We start from the raw sequence: 13,651 nt of genomic DNA on the forward strand, positions 1-13,651 counted from the left end.
TATTACAGATACTATATTGACCTGATTGTCTGGATCTAGCTGCTGGTTCTTGCAATGTTTTTAAATTGCATATTTGAGCGAGTCTATCTTTCATCGGTCGGAAAATAGAAAACTAATTTAAACATCTTTTGCATTTTCAATCAAAAGCTGCCTACCAAGATTAAACAAAAAGTGCTTTTTACTGGGTAAACTACCTGTGTTTTTACTTTGATGATTTGCTTTCCAAATAAAACATACATTTATTCTACCAACATTAAGCTCAAAATAAAACATTGTCAGTGACCAGCGGTTTAAAATTCTCGCGACAGTATAGTCTTTTTGAATACAGTCGCAAACATCAACTCCACATTTGTGTTTATTATAAAATGAAATCATGCATGGTTTGTATTATTCTCCAGAATTTTCATTAATTTCGTGGGTACTGTGTAAAGTTGAAAGTAAAAGGACGAGTTTGTTAGTCTTTGGTTTATAAGAAACTAGAGTTTCACTATCAGTAAAGGCAAACTATAATAAATATAATATAATAAAAAAAAATGGTATGTCCAGCGAACTTCCACTTAAGTTTTGCTATTTGCGTTAATACATCGGTCACTTTTGTTTTGTTGCGGATCCAAGTAATTCTTATTTTTTCTGATAGCCTGATGTTCAGCATTTGCCTTTCCATGGCTCTTTGGGTCTTTGCTATGTTTTCCATGTTTTCCTTTGTAAACGTCGAAGTTTGAGAACCGTAGGTGAGAACAGAAAGTATACATTGGTTGAAGACTCTTGTTTTTAAATATTGGGGGTATTTTCTATTTTATAGTATATAGGAAAGTTTTTCGAAGGATACCCAACCGTGCAAACCGTATCCTTCTCTTTATTTCTCCGGTCTGATTTTCCTTATTTAATTTAACTAGTTGTCCCAAATATACATATTCTTTTACTTGTTCTATAGTTGTTTGTGCAATTGTAGTTATTAATTCTTCTGGTTGGTTGGTCATAATTTTCGTTTCATTATAATTCATTTGTAGACCCATTTTTGTTGATTTGCTATTTAATTCATCCATCATATTTTGTAATTCTTCCCTTTTATCTGTTATTAATATAATGTCGTTTGCATATTTCAAGTGTTTCAAGTATTGGCCATTTATGTTAATACACCGTTTTTCCCATTGTAATTTCATCATAACGTCTTCCATAGCTTGATTGAATAGCTTGGGTGATATAGTATCACCCTGTCTGACTCCTCGCCGTATTTTAATGGGCTCCGTTTGTTCAACTATTTTGATGGATGTTGTTGCTTGATCATATATATTGGAAATTAAGTCCGTATATCTATAGTCTATTCTCCCATTTTGTAAAGACTTCTTTACTGCCCAATGTTTCACCTTATCGAATGCTTTTTCAAAGTCTATAAATGCCATATACATTGGGATTTGATATTCGTTGGCCTTTTCAATTAATATTTTTATCGTAAGCAGATGGTCGCTCATACTGAATCCTTTTCTAAAACCGGCTTGCTCTCTTGACTGCTAATTATCTAACTTAGTTGTTAATCTGTTTGTTAGTAGTTTAGTTAACAGTTTGTACATTACATGCGGTAGCGTTATGAGCCTATAGTTTTTCAGATCTTTTCGATCGCCTTTCTTAAATAGTAATAGTGTTATTGCCTCGTTCCATGTGGTGGGTATTTGTTTTGTGTTCAATATTTTATTCATTAGTACATAACGGACTTCCACTGTAGTTTCCCCCCATTTTTTAGCATTTCCACAGTTATTCCATCTTTCCCAGGAGATTTGTTATTCTTCATTTCTTTGAGTGCCTTTTTTATTTAATTTTTACTGATTTCTGGTTGTAGGTCAACATTTTTTATTTTCAGTTGTAACTGATTACGGATTCTTTGGGTTGGTTTTTGTTCTGTTTTATTCAGATTTGTATAATATTCGTACGTTATCTGTAAAATTTCTTTTATATTGTTGGTCTCCACTCCTTCTTTGTTCTTTATGCTATTAATTTGTATGTTTCCCAGTTTCTGCTTTAAGCACTTTATGTTTCTATTTTTATTTAATGCCCTATTTAATGATAATATTAATATCATTAAATAGGGATAGACTATTAAAAATAGGGATTGGTGATCAAAGGGTAAAAATTAAAGGCTATATGTATATTTTATTGCCACATCATTAAAAAAAATTGTCCAAAAATAAAAAAGAAATTTGGGATGAACCACCCTTACCCCTTAGGGATATGAAAAATTGATGACAACCAATTCTCAGATTTCTCGACCAATTTCTCAATATTATTTAAATTTTAAAAATACAGGAAACCTGGTATGAAGCTTCGTGCTTGTCCACAGTACCCCTACTATCTCATCTTTTTATTTTTATTTGAAAAGTATGAAACTCGTAATACCTATAACTTATAATAAGAATCGAAACAAAGATAATAATGTCAAAAATTGAATTTTGTTCCGTTAAAAAAATGATTCGCATTTACATCGCTTAAAAATAAAAAAAAATAGCTTTCAAAATGTATTTAAAAATTGCAATGAGCTTCAAGAATATCTAGAAAACAATAAATCTGCCAACAATGATTAAAAACTCTCGTACACAAAAATTTTCATTTGCAAAATATTTTTTGTAGTTATCTGTAAAGTCGGAGGATAACACAAGAAAAGTGCCTATTCCATTCACGGTATTATCAGAAAATCCAATTCCAGAATTTCAAACATCACACGAAATCAATTTCCAATTGAGCGCATTTTCTATCCGAACAAACAGCGACCAAGAGCTTGCTCCTGGACGCAGTTGTTTGTTTCTCCACGTCATAATTACATGTTGGGTCTTTGTGAAAAAGTACAACAGAAAAATGGCAACAGAATATTGGCTGTTTGACCGTCTGTTTCTAAAGAGAACTTCCTACTTCCGCCTTTCGATGAATACATATTGCTTCGGAGAATATTAATGGAAATATCCAGACGATGTAGACGCTTTTTGTATAAAAAATTGGGATCGTGTGCTCTTAAAAAGATATATGAGATCATTTTGTAGAAAAGGTCTCTTTTCTATATACCAAAAGTTTGTTATTGATTCAGCATGTGTCAGAAACTAAACAAAAAATGTTGTTTTAATTTATTATTTAATTATAGTTTTAAAATATACTAGATAATTAAATAAAAGTCCTATTTTAATTAATTTCAATAAAATTTCAAAAACAAACACAATATATAATAGAATTTTATAATTAAGATACCTGAATAATTTTAACTACAGACACAAAATTTTTAATTAGATTTTTTATTATATCTTAGGGATCTTATTTGAGTTTAGAAATAACTTTGTTTTTGTCTAGTACTCAACAACAAACAGGAATAGAAAAAAATAATAAAATTCCAATTCCAATTAAATATAATGTTTAAATATAAATGTTATCAAATACAAATCAATTAGACATAATATCAATGTTTGCCTATACGGAGAAATTAAACTGCGCAGCCCAAGTTAAATTACCTTTAACAAATAACAGATAGCACTTTACAGAATAACAAAGAAAAGCTTCTTCTTCCTTCTTCTTCCTTCTCGTAGCACTACAACCCAGGGTGGGTTTTTGCTGAATGCACAACTTGCTTCCATCGTGAACGGTCGTCCATAATAGTTGGGTCAGTGGGTAGCCCCATTGTTTCTAGATCTGACCATATATTGTCTCTCCATCGCATTCGTGGACGATCTAAGGGCCTTCTTCTTGTGGGGGCTTCCTCCCATATTAGGTTGGCAAGGCGGTTATTAGGGAGTCTATGGACATGGCCAGCCCATCTTAGACGCTGGGATTTAATCTCTTGGACTATATCCCTCGCTCTATATATCTACTTGACCTCAGCATTTGTTCTCATTCGGTAATGGTTGCTATTAATGTCGTGATAATGCCTAAAGATTCTTCAGAGGATTTTCCTCTCAATACACCTGTGTTCTTTCAGTTTCAAGTTTTCTTTCAGTTTCTTTAGTCAGGGTCGACGTCTCACACTCATACATGAGCACCGGTCTAATCACCGTTTTATATATTCTAATTTTTGATGTTCGTATTAGGCTTTTAGATTTAATAGTATTGTGGAGGCTGTACATATATCTGGTGGCTGCCTGAATTCTTCCTTTAATATCTTCCGCGATATCGTTATCTGCAGTGATTGTTGCTCCGAGCTATTTAAAACTCTCCACTCTTTCAAAGTTATATGGGTCTATTGTAACATTTTAACCTAACCTTAATAAGAGACAGTTTATGGAGATGTGTCATATTTTGAAACAACCTAATGCATTAAATAAGAGAACTGATATCAGAAACTTAAGCCAAATTTACTTAATTCCCTATTCTACTTTTAATTATTGGTTTCGTCTTCAGTTTCTTTTATTATATCATAACCTTTATGTTGGCATCTACAAAACTTTTCCTTTAATCTCACCAGCTGATTGTCAGTTCTGACATTCGAGCTTTCAAATATTTCATTTTGCATGATATGGTCATAACAGTCAAGAACCCTAGCCGTGCCGTTGTTAATATAACATTTCAAAATTGACAAGTACATTTTTTGATAGATTTTATAATCAATCAATGTTGTCAAAAGTTAAATTAAAAAATTAATATAAAATTACATACATTGGGAATCATCCGGCGTTCTGTTTCTGTGTTTTTTTTTGCTGATGTATTTATTAGATTAATTTTTGATGTTTGCCTTTTTGATGTTTCTTCACATTAATACGATTTTAACGCTACACATCTTTTAAAGGTAAGATCATTTACTTAATTGTTTCTCATATTGATGTATCGCTAATAACACTCTTTTAGATTAACTGATGATGCTCATTAAACAGTGGGCGAAACGTCTTCATTAAATAGATATAGTAGCACATCTCTTGTCTTTTTTATCTCTAAATTGACCGAAAACATCCCATTCACTAACGAGTGCACTTTATATATATATATATATATATATATATATATATATATATATATATATATATATATATAATATATATATATACATTTTTTATTTAGTATCGACCGTATATTATTTAAAATATTTTGTTGGGTATATGTCAGGTTATATCGGTCTGGAATTAAAACAATTCTGTTTTTTAGTCACTTAATATTTCGCCAATTGATTACTGGCTTCATCAGAAGTGCTCTACAAATTTATTGAAACAAAGAGATAAGCAACATTACGATAAAATTATATAAATATGTACTTACAGAGGTAGAATTGTTCACAAAAAAAGAGACATGATTAACATTAGTTTGACACTTTGACAATAATTAGACTGACAATTTTCAAAATAAGTTAATATACTTACATATAAAACCACAAAAAGTGTATAGTGGATTAATTAGACAATTTTTCTGAAATTTTTATATATAAAAAAAATAAGGTAGCAGGTATATCGTAAATTAATATTGATTTAAATAAATTGCAGAATATTACTGCAGGTGCTGCTTAGCTGATTCGTATCTATTTTGTAATTTATTACATTTTGTGTTTTAGTAATATAACACATTTCCAGAAACAGCCTGTTTTTATAATTAGTTGATGTTTGTAGGATTTTAACATTCGTATAGTCAAATATATATATATATATATATATACACTCGCGATCATAAAATCCGGGTCACCTTGAAAATTTCAAGTTTCTTGAATATTTTTGGATCTGGTGCAGTAATAACCTTTTTTTTTTAGGGTAATGTATTTTTTATTTGTCATCAATGTTTGTTTTGAAAGAAAGAAAAAACGGTTTTTTTATTGTTTTTATTGAAAAAGCAAAAAACAAACCAAATTGGTGAAACAGACATACGGAAGAAAAAATGAAAAATACAGAACGTGGTAAAACATCGCTGGAATTTCAATGACTAATATCGTGTATTGCCTCCCCTTGCTCTAATAACCTCTTGCAGACGACGGGGCATATTCTCAATTGTTCTCCGGATTACATGTTGTGGTATGTTATTCCACTCTCTCACTAACAGATCCTTAAGCTGATGTGCGTTGTAAGGAGGAGGTGTATGGGTTTGAATACGTTTTTTCAAATCGTCCCAGAGATGTTTGATGGGATTCAGATCCGGAGATCTAGCTAGCCAGGGTAACCTTGTAATTCCAACCTTGTCCAAGTATTGCATGCTGATCCTGGCAACCTGCGGTCGCACGTTGTCCTGCATAAAAACTGCGTCTTCTCCAAGCCCTGTCATGGTGGGCATAACATGTTCTTCCAGAATCTCCGTAATGTACCTTCGTGCAGTTAAGGACCCATTTTCGATTAAGGGTAATTCTGTGCGGAAGTCGGAAGATACACCTCTCCAAGCCATGACTGAGCCTCCACCAAATGGCATTCTTGGAGCAATGCAAGCTTGTGAAAATCGTTCACCGGTTCTCCTCCAAACTTTTACACGTCCATTGGATCCAGTTAGGCTGAAACGGGATTCATCTGAGAATAACACTTTGCTCCAATCATTAATTCCCCAATGCGCCTATTGTCGAGCAAAAGCTAGTCGTGCAACTCGATGCGCACGGCCAAGTGGCGGTCCTGTAGTCATTACCCAAGAAGATAGTCTAGAAGAACGAAGTCTTCTCCTGACTGTTGCAACGCTAACATTGCAATTTCGTACTTCCTGTAGGCAATTTCGATGCATAACCGCAGTTGAGGTCCGGTTTCGTAAAGCCTGAAACACAAGGAAACGGTCATCTCGTGCCGTGGTCGTTCTTCTTCGTCCAGAGCCAGGTCGTCTGGTTAGCAAACTCGTCTTCTGAAAGCGTTGAAGCACTCGTTGAACCGTAGAAAGGCTTACGCCAACAGTTCTTGCGACTTGCCGTTGAGTGTGACCGTCTTCCACAAACGCAACAATGCGTGCTGTTTTAACAACAGTCAAGGCATTTTTGGCACAAAATAAACAATAATAAACACTAAGAATGACACTAATAAACACTAATGGTGGCAATAATAAACGTTTGTTTGTTGCATTTGAACAGAAAATCGAAGCACAAATGAGACATTTAAAACAAGCGGCAGTTACAGGTACCGTTCATTTTGGGAAGTGTATAGTTTTCCGCGAAATTGGCATTATTGGAATTCTTTATTACAAAGGAAACCGCTAAGCCGACAACAATTTTTAGAAACATGGATTAGTTTGTATTTGTGTTATTATTATTTACGATAAAGCTCGTTAAAAATGAAATAACGGCGATTTTCAAGGTGACCCGGTTTTTATGATCGCGAGTGTACATATATATATATATATATATATATATATATATATATATATATATATATATATATATATATATATATATATATATATATATATATATGAAATTTCCCTTTTTCATTTCATGTATAATAGATATATTTATTTTTCATTTAACTTTTTATAATTTCGTGCATACTTAAGTTTAAGGTTAGTGCTCAATCTGAACGAATTCATACCTATTTTGAGTTAACTCATGTATACTTCACATAATTTGTATATTTTCACTTGACAACAGCTTTTTCGTCTACATATTACTACATTACCCAAATCTAATTCGATTACGAGCGGGTTGACTGCTTTTTCTTTCAGTATTTCAATGACACGTGTGAGGCGAATTCGGTTGAATGCTTTGATCAAATCTACAAAGCGAAATCACGCACACAGATTAAGTTCTCTTGATTTCTCTACTATTTGGCCTTTGTGGTGTAGGAAATTTCGACAAAGATCCTGTTTTTGTAAATGTTGCAATGGCATTATATTCGTGCTAGATAATTCTGGTTTTCGAAATTAAATATTAATCATTTATTATTTTTAAAGGGTTTTTCAATTTAAGCTTATTAAATTTATCTTTTGTCTCCTCTTTAATTATTTTTTTAATTGGCTTGTTTTCTCCATGAATACTATGATTTTTTTCTCGTTAACCAGGTATTTTAATACATTTGTTTTTTCTAAGATGTAGTTGAAGGCTGAAATTAAAAGTAATCGTTTTCTTTTTTTCCGTAGCTAATGTTAAAGTGTTGCTATAACAACTATTTTAAGTAGATAAAGTATCACTTTAACCGCAACGGTGGATAAAGTGACACATTAACAGCAAGAGTAGATAAAATGTTTTAACTTTTTTTTATTCAATAAAATTTACAAATTGAAACACATTAAGGATTAAAAACAACTGAAATTTTACAATTAACATTATTAGAAATATCTATTTTTTGAGCATCACAACTTGTACTCGTTTGCTTAAACATTGTACTGGATTGATTTTCTGGTCCGCCAAGTGTACACTTGGATACAGCAATCTTATTGCTTATTGACTCCTCAATGTAAGATTCTGCAACAGATGACGATTTCCATCCACCTTAACGTTTAACTTTTACTAGATCCGCTCCAGAATTTGCGAACATAGTAGCTGAAGAACGGCGGAAACAATGCCCCGTGTACATTTCTGAATTTGCAAGTTTCAAAAAATCTGCAATCTTCTTGGGGATATTATATATAATGTTAATCCCCACCGGTTGAGTAGTGCACTTTTGCTGTCGGTAATTTACAAAAAACTTACTGTGTAAACTTACGTTTTTGGGGCGCAAGGCAATATACTTTCTCACAATTTCCAAGAAACTAAGAAACTCAGTCCACTTTTCTCGTCAGTAATACAAAACGATCTTTCCTGCTTGGTTTTAGTATCAGATAATGAAACGATTATCACCGATTTTCTGTCGTCCATGTTAAACACTTCTAACTTGTACAATTCATCGGACCTAGTCGCTCCATGCACACCAAAAATAGCAATAACCTTCATCAACAAATAGACGTCATCAGGAGCTTCTATCAGAAATTTAATAATGTCATCTGACTCCAAGATTTTGGACTTTTTAGCTTTGTATCCTCCACTCAGGGTTTTTAGTAAGGTGGTTAACTTGCTGAATTTAGAAATGTCACAATTTTCATTCACCAACAACGTACGCTTCAGCATCGAATAATACGACCACAATGACGATGGCATCGCTTTCTTCGACTTTTCAGAAAAATACGCCAGAAGTATTTTTTCACTTACACCATTCATATTCTTAATGCTTTTCCACTTTTTTAAAGACTGGTATTTTTTCTCATACATCATCCTAGGTTTTTGTGGCAACAATAAACTTTTTGCTTCCAACGCTGCATTTTCTACATCTGATGGCAGGTTTTCCTTTTCTTGTGTCAATTCTTTTCCGTCCATTTCGTATTTATTCACTTTATACACATCTATTCACTATTTATACACAAAACGCAACAATATTCTTCGCAAAAACCAAAACGTAACATTTGTTTGACATTTGTTGACAGAGTCATTCATATTCCTAGCAACGGAGCAACACAATTACGATTTTTGTGCTAAAAATTACAATTTTCTTTGAAATTCTATTTTTCACCTGAACTTGAAGTCTTGCTATAGAAAAAAATGTTGTATTGCACACGACGCTAAAATCGCATTATCTTCTCGAGCATAATTAGCGTCTCGACTGACGTCTCGACGTTAAAAAACGCTCTCGAAGATAAAGTACAATTTTATCGTCTTGTACAATAAATAACTATTAGAATCTATTCGTATATTTAATATACCTATTTAATTTTCTGGCTTAGATTGTTGCAACAAAATTTAATTTGGGATAAACAAATTAAATAACTTTTAAACTCGTTGAACAATCGACTTGAAATTTTGATCTTATAATCCAGTAAAATAAGGCAAAAAAAGGGGCAAACCTCGAAATAGAAGATAATAAGCTGAAAATTTGCATACGTCTTTATTTTGATGGTATAAAACTTACCTTAAAAGTCTCATATAATCACGTGTCCGCGACTTAAGATATTAAACGTCAAAGGTCACGAAAATGAGTTTTCTACAAATATCTCGTTTCCCTTACAATTTATGACATTTAAGGTGGTAAGAAAAATTGTAGAATGGAAAATTCTCTTCAATTTTTGTCTCAAGTACTTTTATGTACCTTCAACCCTTCTTAAGATAGAACGCAAAGAGTGGGGGACCGCTTACCTGTGTATACGGTAACGCGAAGTCAGCCAGTAGGATTCAATAAATAATAAGTTATATAGTTAATTATTCACTTAAAATACTATTATTATCATTAAATTTCTATTATTTATTATTTAATAAACTATATTTATAGATATTAATTATAAAATATATATTTTTTATATAATATTTATTTTATTTTTAACAAACATACAATATTAAATAAAATACTTTTCGTCAATATTACTACGAATATTATATCTCGAAATACAAATCTCTTGTACGGCGGTTGCTTTTTACACGCGTTTACTGGATGTGATACGACTTCTGCGATTTATAGGAAAGGTAAAATATCGTTTATTAAAATGTTCGTAAAAAATCACCATTTACATCAGTCACCTCAACTATTTCAACAAAAAAACTGCTCTGTACAAGAATTATTTGAAAATGGAGTACGTATTTTCTTAGCAGCGTATAATGCTCCAACATCAGAAGACGATATAGACTCTTTTCGATACACCCAATTCATCAAATCAACAAGACTCAACAAACCAGTGCAGTTATCAAGTCTTTCTTCTTCAAGTGCAGCAGCTCGTCAGCATATCATTCGTGTCTATTATCAGACCCAAATTTGGTTGGGAAATGATTTAGAACCCCAAGAATTCGGCTGGGTAATGCAAAATGAATTTCTGGAACCAATAACAACATTATTACCGCCAGCACCAGAAGAACTGCTGAATACAATATTTTGCAATTGCAAGAAAGGTTGTGGTTCTAATTGTGGATGCAGGAAATCAGGATTGCAATGTACTTTAATTTTTGTGCAGTGTAATGGACAATCATGTCTAAACGCTTCATCAACTTCAGATGATTTCAATGAAGAAAGTGAATATGCACCTGATATTCTTGAATATGTTTATTCTGATACTTTAATAAACGAGAATGATCATGATGAATCCAATATTGAGCAGTCAGAGGAAGAAGAAGAAGAAGAAGAAGACAATGAAGAAGAAAATTAATACAAAAATATTAACCATACATAATAAAAAAATATATATTATATTTGTAACTTTAATAAATCGATTATTGGATTAATAAATAAATATATAATTAAAAAAAAATAATAAATATGATTTTTTCAGTATTTAATTAAATATAAAAATGATTATTGTTGAATTCTGCACTTGATCTTAATTTATCGTATATACAGCTGTTAAAAATATCATTAAAGTTCATTTGAAATATTTCATTTAATATTGTATGTTTGTTAAAAATAAAATAAATATTATATAAAAAATATATATTTTATAATTATTATCTATAAATATAGTTTATTAAATAGTAAATAATAAAAATTTAATGATAATAATAGTATTTTAAGTGAATAATTAACTATATAACTTATTATTTATTGAATCCTACTGGCTGACTTCGCGTTACCGTATACACAGGTAAGCGGTCCCCCACTCTTTGCGCTCTATCTTAAGAAAGGTTGAAGGTACATAAAAGTACTTGAGACAAAAATTGAAGAGAATTTTCCATTCTACAACTTATTAGGTACTTATATATATATTTATATATATATATATATATATATATATATATATATATATATATACTTGTTATAGAAGTCCATACTAATCAAAACAATGTCGGTTGCCTGACCGGACGAGTGTCACGAAAAAAAGCTTAATTCCCTGAGCTATAACTACTTTATGTATTATTAATATTAACGGTTATTATTAATATAATTATTATCATACTATTTCTTTTTACTACTTTTGTGTGAATCTAAAAATGAGTGCTTTATTTCTATTGTGACATGACATGTAGTTTTTACTATGTAAAAATTGTCAATTAACATATCTATCTATATAAATAATAACAATCTTAAAAAATTGAATTCATATGTATAATGGGTATAATTCCTTATTAAAACTTACGCTAAAGTTTGGAAAACTTTTTGTGAAAAGTATTATTTTAATGAACATCCAAAGTTTTAGGTCTAAGAACTATTTTCTTTTGTTACAGGTTGGTACGAAGATAACTGGTTCGAGATAATGATAGAGAAAGAAGGCATCGAATGTACGGTAGAACAGATGCGAATGGCTGCCGAAGGTCACATGACGACGGAAGCTTTAATGTGGAATCAGAATCGTAACGAACGCACAATCTCGGGAATGACATCTGAAGATTTCAGACTGCGATTAAACGATGTGTTACGCAGAGAGGGTTATGACATTCAAAATCAAAGGTATCCCGAGGGTTATCAGGAAGCTCCATTAGCCTACGACGCCGTGTGGAGTGTGGCTTTAGGTGAGTTTATGCTTATCATAATTAACATTATTTAGTTTAGGGACTCTATAACATGCAATTAAGTACAGAGTGCTCTTCTTGCCCGATTACGGATACAGAAGATGTTTATAAAGGGTCTTTATTTAAGCGCTTCCGATCTTAAATTTAAATAAAACAAAGTGTGTGGGATATCATTGATTTTTTATGATACATTTACATTATAAAAATGGAAAAGTAAACAACGAGTGGCAGCATTTAATTAAATAATATATTCGTACTACACATCTTAAGCTACTATTTGGCTTCTAAGTGCCTTAAAAAATTGTTTGAAGTTATACAGAAATAATGGTACCGTTGATAGAAAAACTGAGAAAGTTTTTAAATATTTTGCTGAAAAATAAATACACTTTTATTTTTGTATTTGTTTATGTTCCTTGTTCTGTCTTCTTTTATCGGTTTGGATAATTATTTTCTATTATAACTTTCTGGGTAGCGGATAGATACTTTTCTACGATCCCAGAAGAGAATAGATCTAGTTCAGGAAAACGACTCTCTCCACGCGAGCCATGCTTTACTTTCAACTCCTTACTGAGAAAAAACACATCTTCTTAATCCTTCCAAAATTTAGTTCCTTTTTTCCTGTACCTCTCTGATGAAGGGCAGAAGCGGTTATCAGTACCAGCTCAAGACGTAGAAGAAATTATCCTAGATCGGCTTGAAATTGGACTACCATAAGCATGATTGAAGCAGTTGTGGTACTGCGATGGGTACTGCGATGGATAGCACAACGGAAGGCAACACCCCTATTATTTCCTAGTTCATTAACACTGATATATAATAAGAAAACGTATACTGATTATTGTTCTCGGATACCAAGATCCGGCAAAAAAAGATAAACATACATGGCTTCTAAAGCCGAAATCCCTGTGACAATAAAAAAGAAATAAGATTACAATTAGGTATGAGAATAGGCACATGGAATGTATGAAGTCTCTATGAGCACGGTAAGCCACAAAACACCATCCGTGAGCCGAAAGTTGAGAGCCAATGTAGAATAATAAAACACAACTTTCTTTGGGAGCTAATTGTTATGCCTCGTCTAGCTCAGTCAATCAGATATGAGAACGTCTTATCTTGGAAGTAAATCTGAAAAATGAGTCTGACTGGGAAAAATAAACCAAAATATTAACTAATCATATTTATTGTACATAAATAAATATTCTGTTTTGCAGAAAGGATGACCACAAATGAAGATTTGCGTAAAATGCTTTTACTTTTCCTTTAGCTGTTAAAATATTTTCCTCTCTTCTTTTAAGGTTCTTGTTCAAATTGTTGCTAAATGCAATATGCTCAAAAATGCTAATA

The 13,651-nt window shown here is 31.9% G+C and overlaps 1 protein-coding gene across 1 annotated transcript in view; it reads left to right on the forward strand.

Moving 5' to 3' along the window:
* Window positions 1-13,651, forward strand: part of GABA-B-R1 (gamma-aminobutyric acid type B receptor subunit 1) — an 881,512-nt gene that overhangs the window by 567,337 nt on the left and 300,524 nt on the right. The window contains exon 6 of the mRNA XM_072537020.1: window positions 12,023-12,307. Within this exon, the coding sequence (XP_072393121.1) occupies window positions 12,023-12,307 (285 nt within the window). The remainder of the gene's footprint in view (window positions 1-12,022; window positions 12,308-13,651) is intronic.

This window comes from Diabrotica undecimpunctata, chromosome 7 (genome assembly GCF_040954645.1).
Source record: "Diabrotica undecimpunctata isolate CICGRU chromosome 7, icDiaUnde3, whole genome shotgun sequence".
Lineage (NCBI taxonomy): Eukaryota > Metazoa > Arthropoda > Insecta > Coleoptera > Chrysomelidae > Diabrotica > Diabrotica undecimpunctata.